Source organism: Drosophila erecta, unplaced genomic scaffold (genome assembly GCF_003286155.1).
Source record: "Drosophila erecta strain 14021-0224.00,06,07 unplaced genomic scaffold, DereRS2 tig00000021-arrow-pilon, whole genome shotgun sequence".
In the NCBI taxonomy this organism is placed as follows: Eukaryota; Metazoa; Arthropoda; class Insecta; order Diptera; family Drosophilidae; genus Drosophila; species Drosophila erecta.
In genome coordinates this window covers 3,494,152-3,514,537 of record NW_020825198.1, presented here as the reverse complement: position 1 = coordinate 3,514,537, position 20,386 = coordinate 3,494,152, and the positions used below count along the sequence as shown (strand labels likewise).

The following is a 20,386-nucleotide window of genomic DNA, read 5'->3' as shown; positions in this document are numbered from 1 at the left end:
GATTTTCACCTAAAAACCAATTATTAAGCCAACGTCAGTATTCTATTTATAGAATACCCGTTACTCGTAGAGTAAAAGGGTATACTAGATTCGTTGAAAAGTATGCAGACAGGCAGAAGGAAACGTTTCCGACCATATAAAGTATATATATTCTTGATCAGGATCAATAGCTGAGTCGAACTGGTTTTAATTTTTCTGATGTATGATGCTGTAGAATTTCAAAAAAAGCCCAATTGCTGAAGTTCCAAAGTCCATAACTCAACTTCTTGTAATCGGATTTTGATGTGGCATACCTCTAAATGTTTCTGGAGCAATTCTCTAAAAATCTACATTCAAATTTGGAAATTTATTTTTTTGAAATTTTTTGTAATTTTTCTGATGTAATGGTGTTGTAGAAACTCAAAAATGTCCTAATGCTGAAGTTCTAAAGTCCATAACTCAACTTATCTTAATCGGATTTTGAAGGGGCATACCTCTAAATGTTTCTGGAGCAATTCTCTAAAAATCTGCATTCAAATTTGGAAATTTATTTTTTTTGAAATTTTTTGTAATTTTTCTGATGTTATGGTGTTGTAGAAATTCAAAAATGTTCTAATGCTGAAGTTCTAAAGTCCATAACTCAACTTATCTTAATCGGATTTTGATGTGGCATACCTCTAAATATTTCTGGCGCAATTCTCTAAAAATCTGCATTCAAATTTAGAAATTTATTTTTTTTTAATTTTTTTGTAATTTTTCTGATGTTATGGTGTTGTAGAAATTCAAAGATGTCCCAAGTCTGAAGTTCTAAAGTCCATAACTCAACTTATCTTAATTGGATTTTGAAGTGACATACCTCTAAATATTTCTGGCGCAAATCTCTAAAAATCTGCATTCAAATTTTGAAATTTATTTTTTTTTAATTTTTTTTTTAATTTTTCTGATGTCATGGTGTTATAGAAAGGGGAATTTTTGCCACGCCCATGTTGAGATGTTGAAATGTTGAGATTTTTTGTTCGCACTTCCACTAGCTGAGTAACGGGTATCTGATAGTCGGGGAACTCGACTATAGTATTTTATCTTGTTTTGAAGTCAAATCGATTAGCTTTTATCAATTTAAATGCAAATGAATTGAAATATTTTCAATGCACTTAAGCCAACTTAAATCAAGTTTATCCAAAACGCTTCCTTTTACAACATTTTAGCTCTAATTGCATATTTATGTACGTAGCCATTTCCCCAAAATCAAAATGGAATCAAAACGGATATACAAAATGCACAGTAAAACTGAAACCCAATCCAAATCCTCACACTTGCCGCATAAAATCCCCCCACTTTCGAACCAAAGCCCCAATCCCATCTATTTACCCCCCGACTCTCTCTCTCTCTCCATGTTTGTTTTGTTATATAAAATAAACTATTCTGGAATAACACAAATCATACTGGGCCAGAACAAACGAGGCTGGACCATTGCCAGGTCATGTTCCCAGTTGCCCCCTCGAGCAGCACCACCCATAAATGTTAGTTAAATGCACGTGGATGAGTAGATAAATATGGTATAATGAAAATAAAATAAGAACCAGATAGAAACTTGGAGGGGAGCACGGGGGGCGATAGAAACAACAGCAATCAGTCGTCATTGCAGACATCGCACTAATTTTGAGTTAGTTGTTGGGAAAACATTTTCGGCTTGAGTTTGGGTTTTTTTCGGGAAAATTGGTAGTGAGTCGGGGCTTCACTTTTGTACGTGGGCAAGGAAAATACACTTTGGCACGTTTCTTGTTAGCGAACAGTTTGCTCCCCCATTCCCCCAGCTAACTCAACTCTTTTCCTGTCTGGACATTGCATTATATATGTACCACATATTATGGGTTCTATTTATTTGGGTTCTAAAGTCTGCACCTTTCAACTTCTTTGTCTTTCTGCCAGCTGCTTTAGTTTCCCCTTGTTTTGGCCAGGGATTTGGGCTTAAAATTGGGAATTAGATACAAGTTTTCAATGCTAACTGAGCAATATAAAAAAAAATATGTTGGATTGTCTTAGATTAGGTTAAGAAGAAAAGTGCACCTTAACCATATTTTCCCATTTGGTCATCCCTAGTAAGCATTAAATCTAACAATATCAAGTTATCAAGGTAAAGTGCAGAAAATCGATTATACCTCACATCGTAGGATAGCTTATGTTAATGTATTCCTTAGACTTCCATTCAATTTGATGTCCTTTGCTTCCGCATTCAATCCATTTACAGCCCGCTACCCTCTTAACTCTGAACCGCTTGGTGGGAGCCATTCATGTCCACTTAGTAATCCATCAAGGGAACATTAATATCATCTCATCTGGCTGAGCGTGGGTCGTAAAGAAAATGCATTATATGGGCATTAAGGCGGTATCGCCAAACTGCCAACCGAGTTATAAAAGCCCAATGAAACGAGACGATATCGAGATTATTGATTTCTTGACTGGCTTAAAGCTGCCTTTTGGCCGCTTGAAGTGTGTGGATCGGTGCTCAAGTGCCTTAATTGCTGGCCTAATCATCTGCCAGACTTCCTATAACCTATTGCCCCCACGCCCTGCCCCTGCCTCCCTCCCTCTGGGAGCCATTAATGACCTTCCGAGCACCCAGCACCCAGCACTCCCACTCACCCACTCTCCACTCAAGTTGATTATGAAGATTCTTTCGTCTTCTGCCGCTGAACTTGCTAGTTGCTCAACACTCCATAATGATGGCAATTATAGCCTCGTTTTTCCAACAATTTATATGAAATTTGCTGCGCCCAAGCACCCCCCTCACCCCTCTGTCCGCACTCTCTTTCTCGGCCAGGCCACGCCCCTGCGTTGGACATTTTCAGCCACTTGGCCACGCCCCGTGCCATCAGGCCATCTCTGTCGCGCCGCAGTAGCCAAACCGCCAGATACTCCATCTTGAAGAGCGCGAAAGAGAGGCAGAGCGGTGCTGATTGCACCACCCTGGTGGTGCTAGATACTGGCATTCCAAGCGCGTATATGATACCACGTTTGCCTGCCAGCAGCGCACAGTCGTTAGTGAGCGCTCGTCGAGTTCGCTTCGCAGGAAATCAGAAGTCGGTGCGCACGCGTTCGCAAGCAACGATTTCGAAACGTGTTTGAAAGTGTTTTGAAGTTTGAAGAGTTTTAAATCGAAGAGTATAGAAACTGAACTTTGGTGAACCGAGTGAAGCATGTCCAGTGCCCAAGTGTCGCAACAGCCGCCACCACCGCCGCTGACCGCCAGCAGCAGCAACTCAATGCCGTCGCAATTGCTACTTAGCCACATTCAGCACCACAGCAGCAGTCTGCACCACCAGCGCAGCCACCAGCGATCCTCGCCACCTGCCCAGGACTACGATCAGGGCAGCAATCAGTCCACGCTCTCGCCCAGATCCCAGATAACACCCAGTCCGCCGGCAGCGAGTCCCACGCACTCGGCGGCCACCACAGGATCACCAGTTAGCACCTACACTCCGGCCTTGAGTCCCGCCGGTGCACTGGATAGCAGCCAAACGGAGAGTGCTCAGAATCAGTCACAGATGCCCCTGCTAGTGGCGCCCCTGCCAGTGGGCAATGGTCCGGCACATCCACATGCCCCGCCGCCGCATCCGCGTCTTTATGTGGAGGGTTTCCCGCCACCGCACCACGTGCCGCATCCACATCCCGCCCTGGGCGCGTATCCCCTGCCACGACTGCCCCTCATGATGCCGGCAAATCCGCCAGGTGTGCCAGCAGGAGCAGCTGCACCACCGCCCGCCTCACCGCAGCCCGCTGCCAATCACCTGAGCCACAGTGGTGCCACAACCATGGCCACCACCACACTCCTGCCTCCCGCCCAAAGTCAGCCCAAGAAATCCTTCTGCATCGACGCTCTGCTGGCCAAGAGTCAGCACCAGTCGGGCGAGCCACAGCCCATCGTCGTGGATGATCGCCTGGCCGCCCTGCACTATGCCCGGGATCAAGCGGAACTCAATCACGCGTTCGTGACCGCCTCCAATGCGGCGGCAGCTGCTCAGGCGGCTGCCTCGGCCGCCGGCGGCATCAGCGAGCAGGAGGCACTGCAGCGCATCCGGGACTCCAGGGAGTACGACTCACCCAGTCCCGACGGCATGTCAAGGTGCGTAAAGAAATCTATATGGGTTGGCTGGCACAAACATTTCGAAAGGTTTGAATGGAAAAACATATTGTTAAGGCTTTAAAATTTATTATTATGATCGAAAAGCATTACTAAATTTGTAACCTTAAAGTTAAACAAAGCCTTTATGCTATTAAATGTTCTTAAAAATTTGTTAGGGAAGGAAAAGTTAACTCGTTTACCATCACTAATTCTTAGTTACCATAACTTCTTTAAACTATTTAAACTGTTTTTTTAAGTTAAATACATTTTAATTCCATATTAATTCGTATGGAAATGAATGATTCAGAAGTATTCATTTGATAGTACGTACTATCTGTCCTGATAATTTATTTAGTCACTTTTTAAAAAGTAATACAAATGCTTTGGGTTTGTTCACAAAATTAAGTAAACTCAATAGTTAAATGACACAATTTTTTTGCTCATACAAATACTCGCTTGATATTGCATTACTTGGTTGCTAATACCCAGAATTTAAAACCGATTCGGATAAAAAAGCAACTCTTACCGAAAATCCCTCAACTTCTGGTGGCTACCAAACAAAACCGTGGCACTTGGAGAAAACCATTCTGAAAGCCAAAGCGAAGCCCCCATGAAGCTCCAAAGCAGCTTTGCTGGCACTCGAAAACATGGCTAGAAAAAATGCCTTCAATTGGTCAATTCCAATTTGGTCATCAGCCACAGAGATTACGTATACGCCATGTGTCTGCCGTCACAAGTGTGTGAGTGGCTAATTTGAAGTGGGAATTGTGTACGAAGAAGCAAACAAATTAGAGGGAGGGTGGCGGTAATATTAATTGTTTTCAAAATGTGTCGCGTAATTTCGATTGTCATCGATGGGTTAGATAATACACAATATAGGGTGCCCCATTGAGTTTCTGTCTTCAATTTCCGCTCCTTTGTAGATCGGAGTCGCCCACCTCGTCGCACCGCTCCAGTCCGCCCATCAGTCCCGGCTGCGAGGATCAGCAGCAGCCCCACGGTGGAATCCATCCCCAGCATCTGTCCATGCGCATGTCCGACTTCCACGACGAGTTCAAGAAGCCGATTCCACCCCACAGTCCCATCAGACCCCAGGATTTCCCGCTCTACGCGGGCGGCCATCCTTACCAGCTGTTGGCTCAGGGCGGATCCGCTTTCCACAGACCGCTGGATCCCTCAGGCAAACCCATTCCCGTAAGTAGAACTTAAATATACTTAAATATTACAAAGTAATATAATAATTAATAGCTCAAAAGATACAAAACTCATTTTAAACAGCTTTCTTATGGAATAATAATCATATTTTCCTGTTCTTTCTTGCAGATACCCATGGGTCATAATTTCATGCCGTCACAGCTGCAATTTGAGTTCCTGGCCCGCGCCGGCATGCTGCACCATCGGATCCCCGAACTGGCCGCCTATCCGCATCATGCGATTCTGGGCAAGACGAGGAGACCCCGCACCGCCTTTACATCCCAGCAGCTGCTCGAGCTGGAGAAGCAATTCAAGCAGAACAAGTATCTGAGTCGGCCCAAGCGATTCGAGGTGGCCAGCGGCCTGATGCTGTCCGAGACGCAGGTGAAGATCTGGTTCCAGAATCGCCGGATGAAGTGGAAGCGGTCCAAGAAGGCGCAGCAGGAGGCCAAGGAGAGGGCAAAGGCCAACCAGCAGCAGCAGCAGACTCCCAGTGCAGCCAGTTAGGAGGAGAAGCATCTGCAGGATCTGTAGAATCTGAAGGATCTGTAGGATCTGTAGGATTTGAAGGATCTGTAGGATCTATAGGTTCTGGAGGATCTGTAGGATCTATAGGTTCTGGAGGATCTGTAGGATCTTTAGGATCTGTAAGATCTGGAGGAGTGGTCTCCAATCTAGTCATGCCGCGATCAAACCGCCGTCCCACCACCAAAACGAGACACCCTGTTATCTTGCACCCAGTTTCATTCGCGCAATCGGTCGAAATCTTTTTGGGTTTTTCACGTTGATTTCGCTTTATTATTATTTGTGCCACAACAACTGGGCACTGTGTGATATATGTAAACAAGAAATATAAATTAAATTCATTACCCCTTCTCTAGCCATTGTATGTACATAAACATAAATCTAAATAGGAACACGAACATAAATAACTAAATAAACATAAATCTAAACTAAATGAGTAATGCTTAAGTAAATAAATTACAATAAATGCGATTAGTTTAGTTGGTAATTTGCAATTTGCTTGTGTAATTTGTGTAAATAATTGTAATTATGTAATTGTAGTATTTAATATTAACAGAAACAACAAGAGCCATTAAGAAAAAATAACAAGTATAAAATGTTTAATAACGCATTGCGATTGAAATAGTTAATATTCTGGATTTTATTTTCGAAATCAAAAATGGAAAAAATAAATCATGCAAAACATAAACTTACATGGATTTTAATAATTGGACTGAATCATAAAAGTGGCACAGGTAAGATATGACATAACTCAAAAAAACCTAAAAAATCTACAGCTAATCCAAAGAAACTCGAACATTTTCAGATAATATAAATAAAACCATAAACTCATTTATACCATTTATTGCCAAAAAACTGAAAAATATGCCAAAGGAAAAAGTACAAATAAATATAATTTATATATATTCAAGTAAATATCTAATCTTGCTTGCTTCAAGAGCTGTCTGTGGATCGAATTTATAAATACACGACGACCATAAAGAAAGAGCTATTAGCCACATATTCGCAACTACCATTCAAAATTCTACTCAATTTCTCGCCCTTGCGATAATGCTTATCACTGCAAATAAATCAAAATGTGCGCAGATAATCAAGTTAATTGCTGAGACAATAATTATGACTAAATTTATAGTATCACTTCAAAATTATTTCGCTAATTAAAATGTAGCCAACTTAGGGCGAACAACGAAAGCACTTCTTAGTTTCTTGCCTTGTTCATATCGATTTGGTTTTGTGTGCAAATGGAAAAAATCATGGTGAGCTTCGATTTCCGCCAGAAGAGGAGCCATATAAAGTGCTGTTATCAAGGAACTCAGTACAACAGGTTTGATAACCGCCTGCATTCAGTTTGCCGTGAGTGATAGGTATTTACATAGATCATTTTATATTTATGTCTATCTATTTCCTAGCAACGTGATTCAGTACCCTAATTACTATATATAGAAACTACAACTACCTTTGCAGGACCCTGCTCACAAAAGATGACATAAAGTGTTAACTCACTTGGCATTGTTCTGGCCACCTTCGATTGCATTTCCCACTTCCCATTTCCCATGCCCAGTACCATTTCCATTCCCGTTTCCGCTTCCATCCTCATGAAGAGACCCGTCCGTCCACTTCATCACGTAATTCTCAAGTATTTCATAGACTCGCACACGACGGACTTGACGGGTTTTATGGACGCTGTTGGTTTGCCTTGAAGTATGCTTTATATTGTTATTATTGGTTGTTTGATCTGCTGCTGTTGCTGTTGTTGGCCTTATTGTTGTTATTATGCAGCAGTTACTTGTTTTCTGATGGGCTAATAAAAATTCATTTCGTTTCTCAGCTTGCTCCTAACACGTAGCGCATTCTGGTCTGAGTAAATGAGTGGAGCACTCATTTCTGTGCAGGGTACATATGTGGGGTACAGTGGGTTAATCATGTGTTATCTATAGTTGTAACTAATATTAAAACTTATTTAACAGGATTCAGTTACTGATTTGCTTGGTTTCTATCATTCACACAGTAACTAAACCATTTGCTGCACTTAAAGATTTAACTAACAGCAATCTACAGTTTTTTTAGGCTATACATATAAGTAGAGCAGGCATTTAAAAAAGATATTACATTTAATTCTAATTGTTCTAATTGCTGAACCCCTGGAACCTTTCTGCACCGAACTTGACCCACTGTGCACCCTGGGCTGCGGTTGCTGATGCTGCGCTTTATTTTGATTTGCCTTGAAGTGGCCAAATGTGTTGAACCAGAATACAATACAAAAAAGGGAAGGGGCGATTTTCCCCTAATTTCAATTCATTGAGCTATTAGCGGGTAATTTGCAGCAGGAGAGTTTCAATGAAAACCCGGCGAGACCAAAAAAGGGTGACAAAGATCAAACCGTAGAACTGGAATTCCATTCGGGATGGATGCTGTTTGGTCCTTTGGTCCTTCGGGATGCCTGCTGCTGATTGTCGCATCTGTTGCAAATTAAATTTGCGTTATAATTTCTATAAACACACAAGCGTTGAGTTGAGGAAGGCACACACCCAGAAAATCGCCGATTGAATTGAGGGTTCACTTTCCGCACCGCCGTCAAATTTTCCCCTCCTCGCCTGACTTTGTTGCCTTTGTTGCTGGTGTTACAATTTGGTTGTCCCCTGTTGGGCGACGTCATCAGCTGCACTGCAAGAAATAACTTGGCGTTGCAGTGGAACGTATTAAATAAATCAATGTCAAAAAGATCGCAAAAGTTGCCTAACTCTTAGTTGTCCTTATTTATTTATTAAAATTTCAATGGTGTATTATTAATTTTCTATCCCTCGAAATGATTTGCTTTTCTCAGTGCACGCCAACCCCTTGGGTTGAATGGTATTTATCGTTCCAGTCCGGGGTTCCAATTTGATCTTCATGTCAACACAGATGATCACATTTTATGCTTAATTTTGTTATATGTGATGTTTGCTTAACTGATTTAGCGTACACCGCCGCCCATCCGACCCCTCTAATTTCTATAAATTGGCATTCGTTGCATTTTTACGCTAATATTCAATCGAATTTGCCTCGATTTTCGATTTTATTGTCAAATATGTGCGATTATTGTCATATGTTGGATTTTATTATTGTCAAATTTGCATTTGTCTGGGGATCGCGGCACTTTTGGGCTTGGGGGCTGCATAAGCGGTTACTGCTCGTTAGCCATCTAGCTAATGGCTGTTTACACAGTCAGCTGAGCGGGTGAACTGCAGCTGAAAGGATGCGAAGGATGCGAGGGTCAGGATGCTGTGGTGTCCTATTGATTGGCTTCGATTCATATCACAATTGATGGGCGGCAGTACGTTTTTAATTGCTGCCGCGCTGGGCAAATCCCTTCTAATTGATGGGCGAAATGCATATGCGCACATTGAGCGACTATAACTGCTGGTTTTTAGCACAAATATGGGATTGCCGAGTTGCGTCGTTAGAAAGAAGTATCGTAGGTATTCTTATGCATTACTTTTTGCTAAGATAACTGCTCCTTGAACATCGCTTGACATATTTAAAGCCATTCTACGTTGTATCTCACAGACGTAGATACATCTTGAGATCCTCTTAAAGTAAATAAGGCACCCAATCCCGCTGCCTCAACCTGCTAAGCACTTTCTCCCCTCATTGCTCTGTTAAATTTGCTAATTAGCCCAACATAAGGTTTTCTAATTTCCTTTAACGCGGAGCTATATCAGCAACAGGGGGATATACATACATATACATGCGCATCTATGAGGAAACGGAGCCCGCAGTTGGTCCAAAAAGCAGACGAGCAACCCTCTCTTGGCCACCCCTTAACCCATGGCAGCCCATCAGCCCATCACAGCAGCCCCCCCACTTGGAAGTTGAGTTTGGCTTCAGTCGTTTGGTATCATTAGCCTCTGGGGATGATTTGTTGTTGTTTGGCAGCACTTGATCAACGCAGCAATGAATTCAATTAGCACCAAAACACCAAAAGAGCGTTGCAGGGGCAAGCGGGCGCTGGTGCACGGGGTGCAGGGAGGTGGAGGGGGTGTGGCACTTGCTGCTGCGGGCAGAGGAAAATCCGGAGGCAGAGGCGCAGGAAAAACGGACACACCCTCGCCATTAGAGAGTTGTGAGGCTGGGGAGGGGTTGGAAATGTGACGGAGTCTGGTCAATTGTTTGGATTATTTTTCTGGTGAATTATTGCGTGTTGACGCATATGGTGACAATTTCCCTTTACAAATCGTTCCGTCTCGCTCTCGATTGCCAATGCCCCTCTCTCTTTTCCACCCATTCGTCCTGGTGCCCCGAGCAATTAGCTTTGATAGACGAATTGTTCGGGCTGTCGCAGAAAATTTCCTAACGATTAAATCGGAATCATTTTGGCAATGCCAGGGCATTGACTTTATGGCAGGACCTTTCCGACACTAAATTTCGACGGAAATTCGCCAGAAATGAGTTTGATTTCGTTATACAAAATCTGCTAAAATTAAGTTACTATTTAGTGAAAATAAAAAATTTCTTACCGGTTTTACGTTAGTATACCATATAGTTTTTAGTTTTAATCATATATTCACCACCTTTCTATAAAATAATTAATATTTGATCATTTTATAATAAATCCAAATTGAAAATTATTTCTAAAAATGTAAGATATTTTGAAAATTTGAAGTTCAGAACACAAAAGCGTATATTTTTTCTATCATTTGTCCCTTTTCAAATGCCTCCTTTTCGCCATCCTTTTTCATTGTTTATTCAGTGGACGCACGCACGGATTTTCTTTGCTTCGTTTATGGATTGATGGCAGCCAAGTTGGAAATTCCTGATTGCTCTTGGACATTTTGTGTTTGCTCCGCGACTGTCTCCCGCTCCGAATTTTCCTCAATTTTCCTCAGTTTCCCCTCCGCCACCACCACCAGCACAACCCCTCCCACGGCCGTCTCTCTATCTGTTTGGTTTGCTGGAATATAGCCAGATGGATTGTGTAAACATGCTGGAAATTATGGTATTAGTCGCGTATCACGAGTTCGGCGTTCCATTCTCAATTGGGTTATGAATTGATTAATGAATTGATAAATTTGTCGCCAAAGGTTGAGGGTTTTACTTTGTGTGGATGGAGGAGATTATCATATGGCTTATAAAGGGGAGGAACGGGGCTTTACGAAGAGGAAGGTTGTGGCGAGAGTGGCTTTTATAAAAATATGTTTCCATATTACAAATATTTATAATGCGGCATAAAAGGTACCTTCATTCTCTCAACAATTTAATATATTTTTTATGTATACTCCACATTTCCTACATTTTCTTAAACATATAATACGCTTTTACCACCACTTTCCTTATCCCTTGCACCTTTTCCTCAAGGAACCTCCCAGCCATCAACATTTTAACAAATTGTTGGTAATTTGTAGAACTTCTTCCTGTAGCATTTCTCCTTGTCTCAGCTCCTTTTTGCATGTGCCACATTAATTGCAACAATTAAAATGTACAAAAAGAGACATCAACTTTGCTGATGTTGTTGATGTTGTTGCTGCTGCCAGCGCTAATTAACCCATGTGTGCCCGAGTCTGAGGCAATCCTCTCACCTATCGGCACGAATATTCCTACCCCTGTCACAAAACTGGCAAAGCAAACAAATGTAGATAAACAATGTGAGAAATATTAAATTGTAATCCGCTTAAATGTGTTAAAAGGTATTAAATCTAATTTGCATAATTGCCCAGCCGACGGAACGGGCGAGAAATCAAGCGAACCCCAGGGATATGTAGCGAAAGTCAGGGGCGCGAAAGTTTGCCCTTAAACAAAACTCGATCCAATCAAAACTGACTCGCGCGGGGAGAAATGCAGGGAATACACCAGGAGATATAAATAATAAGGTTGAAAGAAAACACTCGTCAAACTACAAATAGTAAAATTAATTATATCCCTATTAACCCATTTCAAAATTGTACCAAGCTCTCACACTTTCGAGAAATATATACATAAGAACTTCGAATGTAACAAGATTTAAATGTAGGGTTATTGAATTTTTTTAAATAAGAACAAATACTTTTTTTTACACATATTTATACACTTTTTCTCACAATGTACAAATCCTCAAGTGCCGCATCTTTGGCGCCGAGTTTGGAATGCACGTGAGGACAATATTTAAAAATGTTTAGCATAATTAATGCGTATTCCAGTCCCAGATCCGTACGTATAAACCGCTTCCCTATCCACACTCCTGTAATCCCGACAAGTGCAGCCGAAAGTTAACGAACATTTGCCTAATCAACCCTGGAAAACATTCGCGCTAATTTGAGGCATTGATGGTCCATGGCGATGTGGGGGTTGTCCGGGTCACTGGGGTATATATGGTATGGGTACATCGGGGATCCGAGGAAGGACCTCTGGGCCACATTATTCACACATACGCTCAACTGAGCCTCGGGATTCCCGCGGCTGTGTGCCTAAAAGTGAATTTATTTTATTTGCCACTAATTGGCTGAAATACCTGAGGGCGTTTGGGCTAAATTTCGGTCGAGGATTCCACAACAATTGGAAGTATGAATGGTGATTTGTGTTTACTTAGGATGTTGGGCATTAAAGTGAATGGAATGGTAGGAAAGTTTACAATGTAAGACAAACGCAAGCTTTATGGAATTCCGCATCTATAAGGAAGTTAAATAAATAACATCTTCAATATAACTATTCCTTGTTTATAACCTTTTAATAAATTGAAAGCATGAGCCATCCCAAAATATAATTCCCTTGATAGAACACCATATCGAAACGCCTGTCCAATTTTTGAGTCACACCCAAGACAATATATTTTAAACATAAAATTCAAGGCAAATCCAACTGGCGAAAATCTCAAGAACTTACTACACACATTACATAAGAAGGACCCGGAATCCTTGGCGGCGAAAGATGAGACTGAACCCCACAGATGATATGATAATGGCAATAAAAGATGATAATGTGCAAAATCCTTTTGCCCAGATTCGCAAAAAACAAGACACCAGTCTCAGTCCTCAGAAAGAAGCGCAAAATCATTAAAATGGCAAAACTATTTAATGAATCGAACCATGAATACCCTTGAAACAGTCTTATGTTGATTATAAGCCGAATATAAGTTAAATACTGCTTAGAGAAGAAAGAATGCCAAACTTCATGCCCGTAAAAGCAAATGAAGTATTTACTGATATAACTAAAGCGATATACCCGTATAGAACAGGGTACTTCGAGCGACAGATGAAGAAAAATAGCAAGAAACGACAACAACAAAAGCTCGAAAAGCAGTGAATGCTATTAACATATTAAAGCAATAAAAGAAATGGCATATAAAATGCTGGGCAGACCAACCGAAAAAGGAAACCCACCCAGTTCACAGTAAACCAGTGAAAACCCCCCCTTTTCCGCCGCCAGGAAAACTCACACACCCAACTGTTTAGCGGCCAAGTGGCATTTACCCTTCGAGCTCGAGATGGAAATGGGTACTGCCAGGAGTGTGGAAACTCCAGGGGCTCCCGGGGTATATAGCTTCGTTTCTGTTGGTACTCCAGTCTCCAGTCACCAGCATCACCACCTCCCCCATCAGCACCATCATCATCACCACCCCCGCCAGCCCACTTTGCAGATAATCATACTAAATGCTGCCATTTGCCATTTGTGAGGTTTTGCCACTTGCCCTTTATGGCTCGAATGTGTTGTCTGTGTGCCGTCTCTCTCACGCGCTGGCGCACCGTCTCTTTCGCACGCAGTGTGTGGGCGTGTGCTGGAGCTGGGACCCCTGGTTTTTGGCAAGCAAATTGTGAAAAGTTCGCCCCGGCAAGTACTTCTAAAGCTCTGTGTAAACACCCACTAAAATCAATTTGCTGGATTTTCTACCACCAGAAAATGTGTATTTTACGGGTTCAAATGGTATGGCTTGGCTGGAAAAGACTGCCAACGGGTGGGGACTTATCGAGATGGTTAAGATTCTGAGTTTCGGGGGGGAAGGGATGCCAAAATGGGTGGATTGATTGTGCTTTTTCGATTTGCTAGCTGAAGCAATTGGATGGGTCTATTGTAAGAGCTGTAAATGGAGTATTATATGGGACTGTGGTATTCAGAACGATTAGCCTCATACTCATGTTGGTAAATTAATATAGATTTAACTAAGGTTAGTAATAACCTATTAGAACGAAGTTAACGAAGTAATACTAAATCATTGTTTAGGTCAAGCTAAAAATCTAGCTTAATATTGTGCCTTCTTTGACCCTACAAATTGAAATAGTAGTTACACAATTAAGAAGAACTTTTTGTGCTTGGATAGCAACGTAACGTTTGGCTTGATCGAAAAAGCACATGTAAATCGAACTTAAACTGATATAATCTGGTGCCATAAAAATAAAAGTTTCGTCCAACTTTCATTCAATTTGAAGCCCTGTCATCTCAATCCCCGCAAACACCCAGCATTTTGACTACATAATCTGCCATAATGTAGCTGAAATTCGTATTGAGCACAGAGGAAAACTGTTGAAAAAGAAACTTTTTGCCATTTGGAAACTTTTCCGCAGGCAAACAAAGCTTGGAAAGTGGCGCTTTCCCAGCAGGATGCGATGGACTTGTACTTGGTTATGCTCCTCGTTCAATGGCCTTTGCTCCCTTTACTTAATCTCATCTAATAAATGGCTTCGCCTCCTGTCTCGTAAATCACTTAACAATTTGCGAACAAAAAAACGTAAGTGAAATTCGTGCCAAGGTTTCCTGATTTTCCAGCTTTTTTACATGGCCCTGCATAAGTGGCCCAAAATCGCATTCATATGAGGCAACCCCTCCACAGATTTCGAGATTTTCCATTGAGCAGGGGCAACTTTTTTGTGTGACCTGCCATTTGATTTATTTATTGTTGGTTTATGCGTGATCTTGCCTCAAATTAGCATTTATCATTTCGATTGGCTCCACCCAGGCAGTCAGCAAAAGCCATTTTTCCACCAAGTACTTAGGGAAAGCAGCCATTGAAGTAAAAAGAGAGAAAAACACGAATAGCGGTAGCTTTCGACGAAATTGGTTAAACAAGTGTAGCTTGATTTTTCAAATTGTGCGCCAGGTCTAGTTTCTAACCCCCCAATACCCAATCCCCAAGTGATTGATTGCGATTATGCAAATGCGAAATGCTTTAAAAGGAGTAATTTTGGCAATGGCGGGCATCAAAGGGTGCACTCGACCATTTATTTTATGGCCATTATCACACAATAAATTTGATATGAGCTTGGCAAGCCGACCAACCTAAATTCCCGGCTATCCAGGCTTATCGGCCGATAATCCCCGTACAGGAAACAGTAGCCAGATAGAAGTGTTCCCCCAACTCGCCCTGCTAATCACCTCCTGCTCCAATTGGATCCAATCAATACTCATTCCCCGGCGGCGGCAATTTGGGGGTCCAATGTCACTAATTGTGTGCAAATGGCGTTTGTGCCTTGCATTCTGGGCCCTGCATATAAATGGCCTAATCCGAGGTGCTGCACAGAGGCGCAGCCAAAAGGGGGGCTTAAATTGGAGCTTGGCCTGAATGCGAAATTTAAAGTGATTTTAGTAATTGTACGAGGGTTCAAGAAATCCTAAATGTGACTGCTCGATGCAGCCAATAACAATTATACTCTTTCCAAGCGCTACACCCACCTGATTTTACCGGGCAGTATTATCCCCCTAATAAATGATAATATCCAATAATACAATCTACACAAACAATTCCCAGAGCACCCAGGTGTCGTAAAATAAAAACGTGGCGACTTCCGTGGCAATTGGTCGCGGAGTTAATAATATTAATAATATTTTTAGTAGCATAATTTTATTTAATTTGTTTATTTATCTAGGCTAAGCGTATTCGCTGTTTTTTATGACACATTCCAGCCAATAAACACATTTGTTTGGTTAATGAAGGCGATAAGACTACCGTCCCCATAAAGATACAGATACGGTAGCCCATAAATCCATAATACCTGCGAAGAGGTGGGGAGAGTGAATCGCCCAAGATTTACGATCAACGTCCATATCAACGACAGCTTTAATTGAAAGCAAAGCGAATAATTTTCAATCAGCCAAATCAGGAAAACCCTAAATAAAAAAATGGAAAATAAATAACAGTGAGAGAGCGAAGTAGATAAGGTCCACCTCCGATGATGATGATGATGATGAGTGCTGGCGGAGATTGGGGGAATCAGACCTGGACCAGGCACGGATATATTTGTATTGATTTAACAATTATGCACACAAACAAGCCAAGAGGAAACAACAGCCATGGGCACGTTCGTCATTTGACTTTCCGTCATGTTGACTCTCTGTTTAGATTTTCAATTAAATTTGTTGACTCGGAGTTCGGGAGCCCGAGCCCTGAGCCTCGAGCCTCCAGCCTCGCGCCCTGAGCCACACGGGTCGTATACGTAATATAAATTGATTATTTCAATTTATTTAAGGCGCAACCCGATAGCATTTAATTAAAAACCCATCCGAGCAAACAGCGCAGTGGAAGCAACGCAGCGGAGACAACGACACGACTCATTACAGGCTCAAGTACCAGGGACCGGGAATCGAGCAATGCTCACTGCAATGCCGATAAGATGATATGTGGCTCGTATGTGGCTATGGATGGCCATATATCTGGGGACTGGCTGAGGCTCAGGCTCCCAGTGGCTGCCTATGCCCATGCAGCTCTATCAGACCTTTACATCTGTTTATAATTGAAAATGCAGCTACTGTGTCGCCGGTTGGCACCGGGAAAATGTGACACGAAAATTGACGCCAATAGTCTGTCATTAGTGTCAACAGACTGGGTATCACGGTGAAACCCGAACGACTGTGTGCTTAACCCATGTGGGCTGAAATACCCTGTTATCAGTGTGCAAACGCTCAAGCTGAAACTGATTTTTTCAAGATATTTTGTAGGGGTAAATATTATTTTTTTAAATATTTCAATGGTTCGATCCCGACATATGGTTTCAGATACTTGGAATTCGAATATTTGATAATCCGAATTCCTGCCTAAATGTAATCATTTTAGTAAGTAACATTTTATATAAAATACTTACATTTTTGGAGATTGGAACTACGCCATCGCCTAAAAAGAGAAAAGATTTTAAAACTATGAAATATATTTTGAATGTAACTTTCCGCACCAATGGGTTAATTCGATCTTCAGGCTAGTCCAGTTTAAAGGTAAATACGAGTTCTCAGCTCCGATAAAAGCAGGAAAATCATTTGGAAAGCCCCCACCTACACAAGCCACATGTCTCCATCGAGTTTAAATAGTCAATAGCAAAACAATAAATTCTTCAACTGCAGTTCAGATCGGTTTTAGATGGATAGTGCAGAGCTCGAAGGGATGGGAAATGGTGGGGCCTCTGTTTACTTTTTCATATTTCTTAATGATGACATTTTAATTATTAGTAAAGTGCTTTCAGCGGCTGATAAGATATCGGGCACTGGATATTTATGATTGACTCGCTATGACTTTGAGCCAACTCCTCTGACGTTCCACCAGAGAACGAAGTTCAAGTTGATTGGGATTGAGGAGAATTCGGGGAGCTGGCAGAAAGGTGATAAAGGAGCACCAAAGTGGAAGCACAAAGGGTCTACAAACTACAGTAGCAGTAGCAGCTGTGTGGGCATTGATTGATAATGGAGTGCAAGAAGCGTACTCCTATAAAGTAGTTTCCTATAAAGCTATATAAACAAGGCAACTCAAAGGTGGGAAAATAGCGAGGGATACACCTTCATGAAACACACCATGGAATAGGTTTATGTATCTTTTATATTGCAAAGCACTGATAAGGACTCACAGTAATTATTAGGTATAACCAAAGACACTAGAATAAAAAGATGCGTAACGCCTTACGATTTTTTTGCACACGTTTTTTTCGGGATGGCTCTCGAGCTCCAGGCTCTCTCGAATTTTTGTGCAAGAGCCAGAGAGAGAGAGCGCTCTAGAGCGCTTTGTGCAAGTACAACACATACACTACACTCACTGCTCGACCGGTAAGAGAGATGACTTGAACTATTTTGCAACTCTAAATTAGAAGACATTCCTTACAGTCTTCGCTAGAACTAGTTGGGAATTATAGGGCAACAAGAAAATATTTTTCCTAAGCAAATATTAAAAGCGGCAATAACTATGTGTTCCGACAGTAAGTTAAACATTCTTCAGGCTTTAATTAAGACCATTTATACTACTTTGTGCAAGTAACACATACACTACATACATACATACATACATACATACATACATACATACATACATACATACATACATACATACATACATACATACATACATACATACATACATACATACATACATACATACATACATACATACATACATACATACATACATACATACATACATACATACATACATACATACATACATACATACATACATACATACATACATACATACATACATACATACATACATGCATGCATACATACATACATACATACACACTCACTCACTCATACAGTTTCACTTCAATTCACAACTGAATTTTATGCGAGCGGGAAGAAAAAAGTGGCTGCATAGTGCAAAACCAATGTATGGCCGTTACGCATCTTATTATTCTAGTGTCTTTGGTAAAACCCAACGAATGCCCATCTTATAAGGCATAGAAGAGATAATCATCACATTAGCCTTCGAGCCACTTGCCACTTTAAACCACTATTCAAATCGTAATCGACGAATTCCCAGGCAGATTAAGCCACTATTCATCCGACTTATCAACTAAAGCCCAAGTCTCGTGATAAGAAACCCCCGAAAGTGTCAGTCACACCCATAGGTGATTTCCCAATCCAACGCATTCCGATCAATCAAGCAATTCCCAGCGATTTCATAACTCACTTGGCCAACTACAGGCAAATATTTAGACATCATTAGCTTATCTAGTCGGGGTCCAACACTTTCAGTTGAGATTAGCCCACCTCCGATGCCGATGTGCCCCTCAATCAATTTAATGCCTCTCAACAGGTCACTTATCGTTGGACTCCAGGCCCTCTGCAAACATGCCTGCAGTTGCAATTTATTGTTTGCCCATCGGAGAACATCAAATAGTCGATATTCCAAGACCAAGTCACGTACTTTCTCATTTTCCTCGGCCGGGCGAAAGGCGGTGAGAGTTGACCGCCCGGATCAGAGACACAATTAGAATTATGAAGTCAACTCCTAGTTAGCTGGTGATTAAAAGACAACAAATGCAACGACGCCAACTGCCTCGCAAGTCGACCGCAAAACTCTGGGAGTCCCAACACTCGTACGAAGTCCTTACACTGGAAGAAATCAACTCCAATCGGCCAAAGGCACAACAGTTTGGGATAAAATTAGTTTAGGGTAAATGTACTCACATCACAGAAAGTATTGTTTAACATTGGAGTAATCATTTTTTATAGGTTGTTTTTACTTGAATTAATTTTTTAATTTGAGCTAATACAAAATTGTTAAATATTACCATTAAAGAAGATAGTTCCTGAGTAATGTTAATTTGTTTGTTCAAGAAAAGTATATAGATATATTTATAAGGAAATCACTCCTAAGTGTTGTAGATCTACTAAGATGCCTTGCAACTTTCCGCGATGTGGAGCTCTACCTATGAAGGTATGTTTGAACTCTTTTTCTCAGTGCACCTCCATCATGCCACTGTTCCATATTCGACCTCAGGGTGGATTGCAATTTATCCGCACGCAAATTTGCCAGCAATTCGAGGACTGGGAGTGCGAAGAGGCAAGTTGGTCTGTTGCTGTTTGGCTGGGCAAACAGTTTGGTGTCATGGCGCCCATGATCTTGGCATTTTCGGGGCTCTCGATTGGAGCTGGAAACACTGATTCGGATTCAGAAACTGATTTTCGTCCCCAGCTTTGTTAGCTTAGCCGTGTGTGGGCGTGGGAAGGGGCGGCAAATGGAGACTGAAATGGAAAATGGTGAATGGAGAATGCGCTCAAGTCGTGCATGAAGTTTTCGGCATGGCTTTGGTTATGAAATTTCACATTTTCTTGACATTTACTGGCTACAATTTGCGTATGTGTTTAACGAAGCATACATTTCTCAGAGGCAATTCGGATAGTCGGAGAATTTGCACCGCAAATTTGTGTATGATTTTTGCTACCCACAACAATTCGGAAAATTGTACCAATTGCAGGCGAAAAGTGTTGCCTGCTTTTAGGGGCTGCGAGTGTCCTGCAAATATTTATACAAATAAAGGACACGAAAGCAATTTCAACATGGAAATCCAGCAAATAAATACAAATTGCCTCTGGGGGCTGGCCACGCCCCCTCTCCGGGACTGACTTATGGAACTTTTATAAATGGCCAAACGGCCACAAAGCCACTGAACTGGAAATTTGTTCAATTTTTGTTTACACAACCCAAGGAGACGGCCTGAAAAGCCACCAAAAAATAAAAACAATAAACAGGGATATATACAAGACTCGCCATATAGATATAGAGATTTGTATGTAGATACATTTCCAAGTCGACTGTCCATTGTTTCATTTAATTTTTGGTTATTTGGCAATTTTTCACTTCATTAAACTTCTGGCTCCTACGGATTTGTCCAATCAATTTACTCAGTCATAAGAAAAAAA

The 20,386-nt window shown here is 41.5% G+C and overlaps 1 protein-coding gene across 1 annotated transcript; it reads left to right on the top strand.

Moving 5' to 3' along the window:
- Positions 1 to 2,973: 2,973 nt before the first annotated feature.
- Positions 2,974 to 6,248, top strand: LOC6543605 (homeotic protein empty spiracles). The gene is made up of 3 exons (XM_001971355.3): positions 2,974 to 4,102; positions 5,026 to 5,296; positions 5,426 to 6,248. Exons 1-3 carry the CDS (start codon positions 3,177 to 3,179, stop codon positions 5,801 to 5,803), a joined length of 1,575 nt encoding a protein of 524 aa, XP_001971391.1. The 5' UTR covers positions 2,974 to 3,176; the 3' UTR covers positions 5,804 to 6,248.
- The last annotated feature ends 14,138 nt before the right edge of the window (positions 6,249 to 20,386 follow it).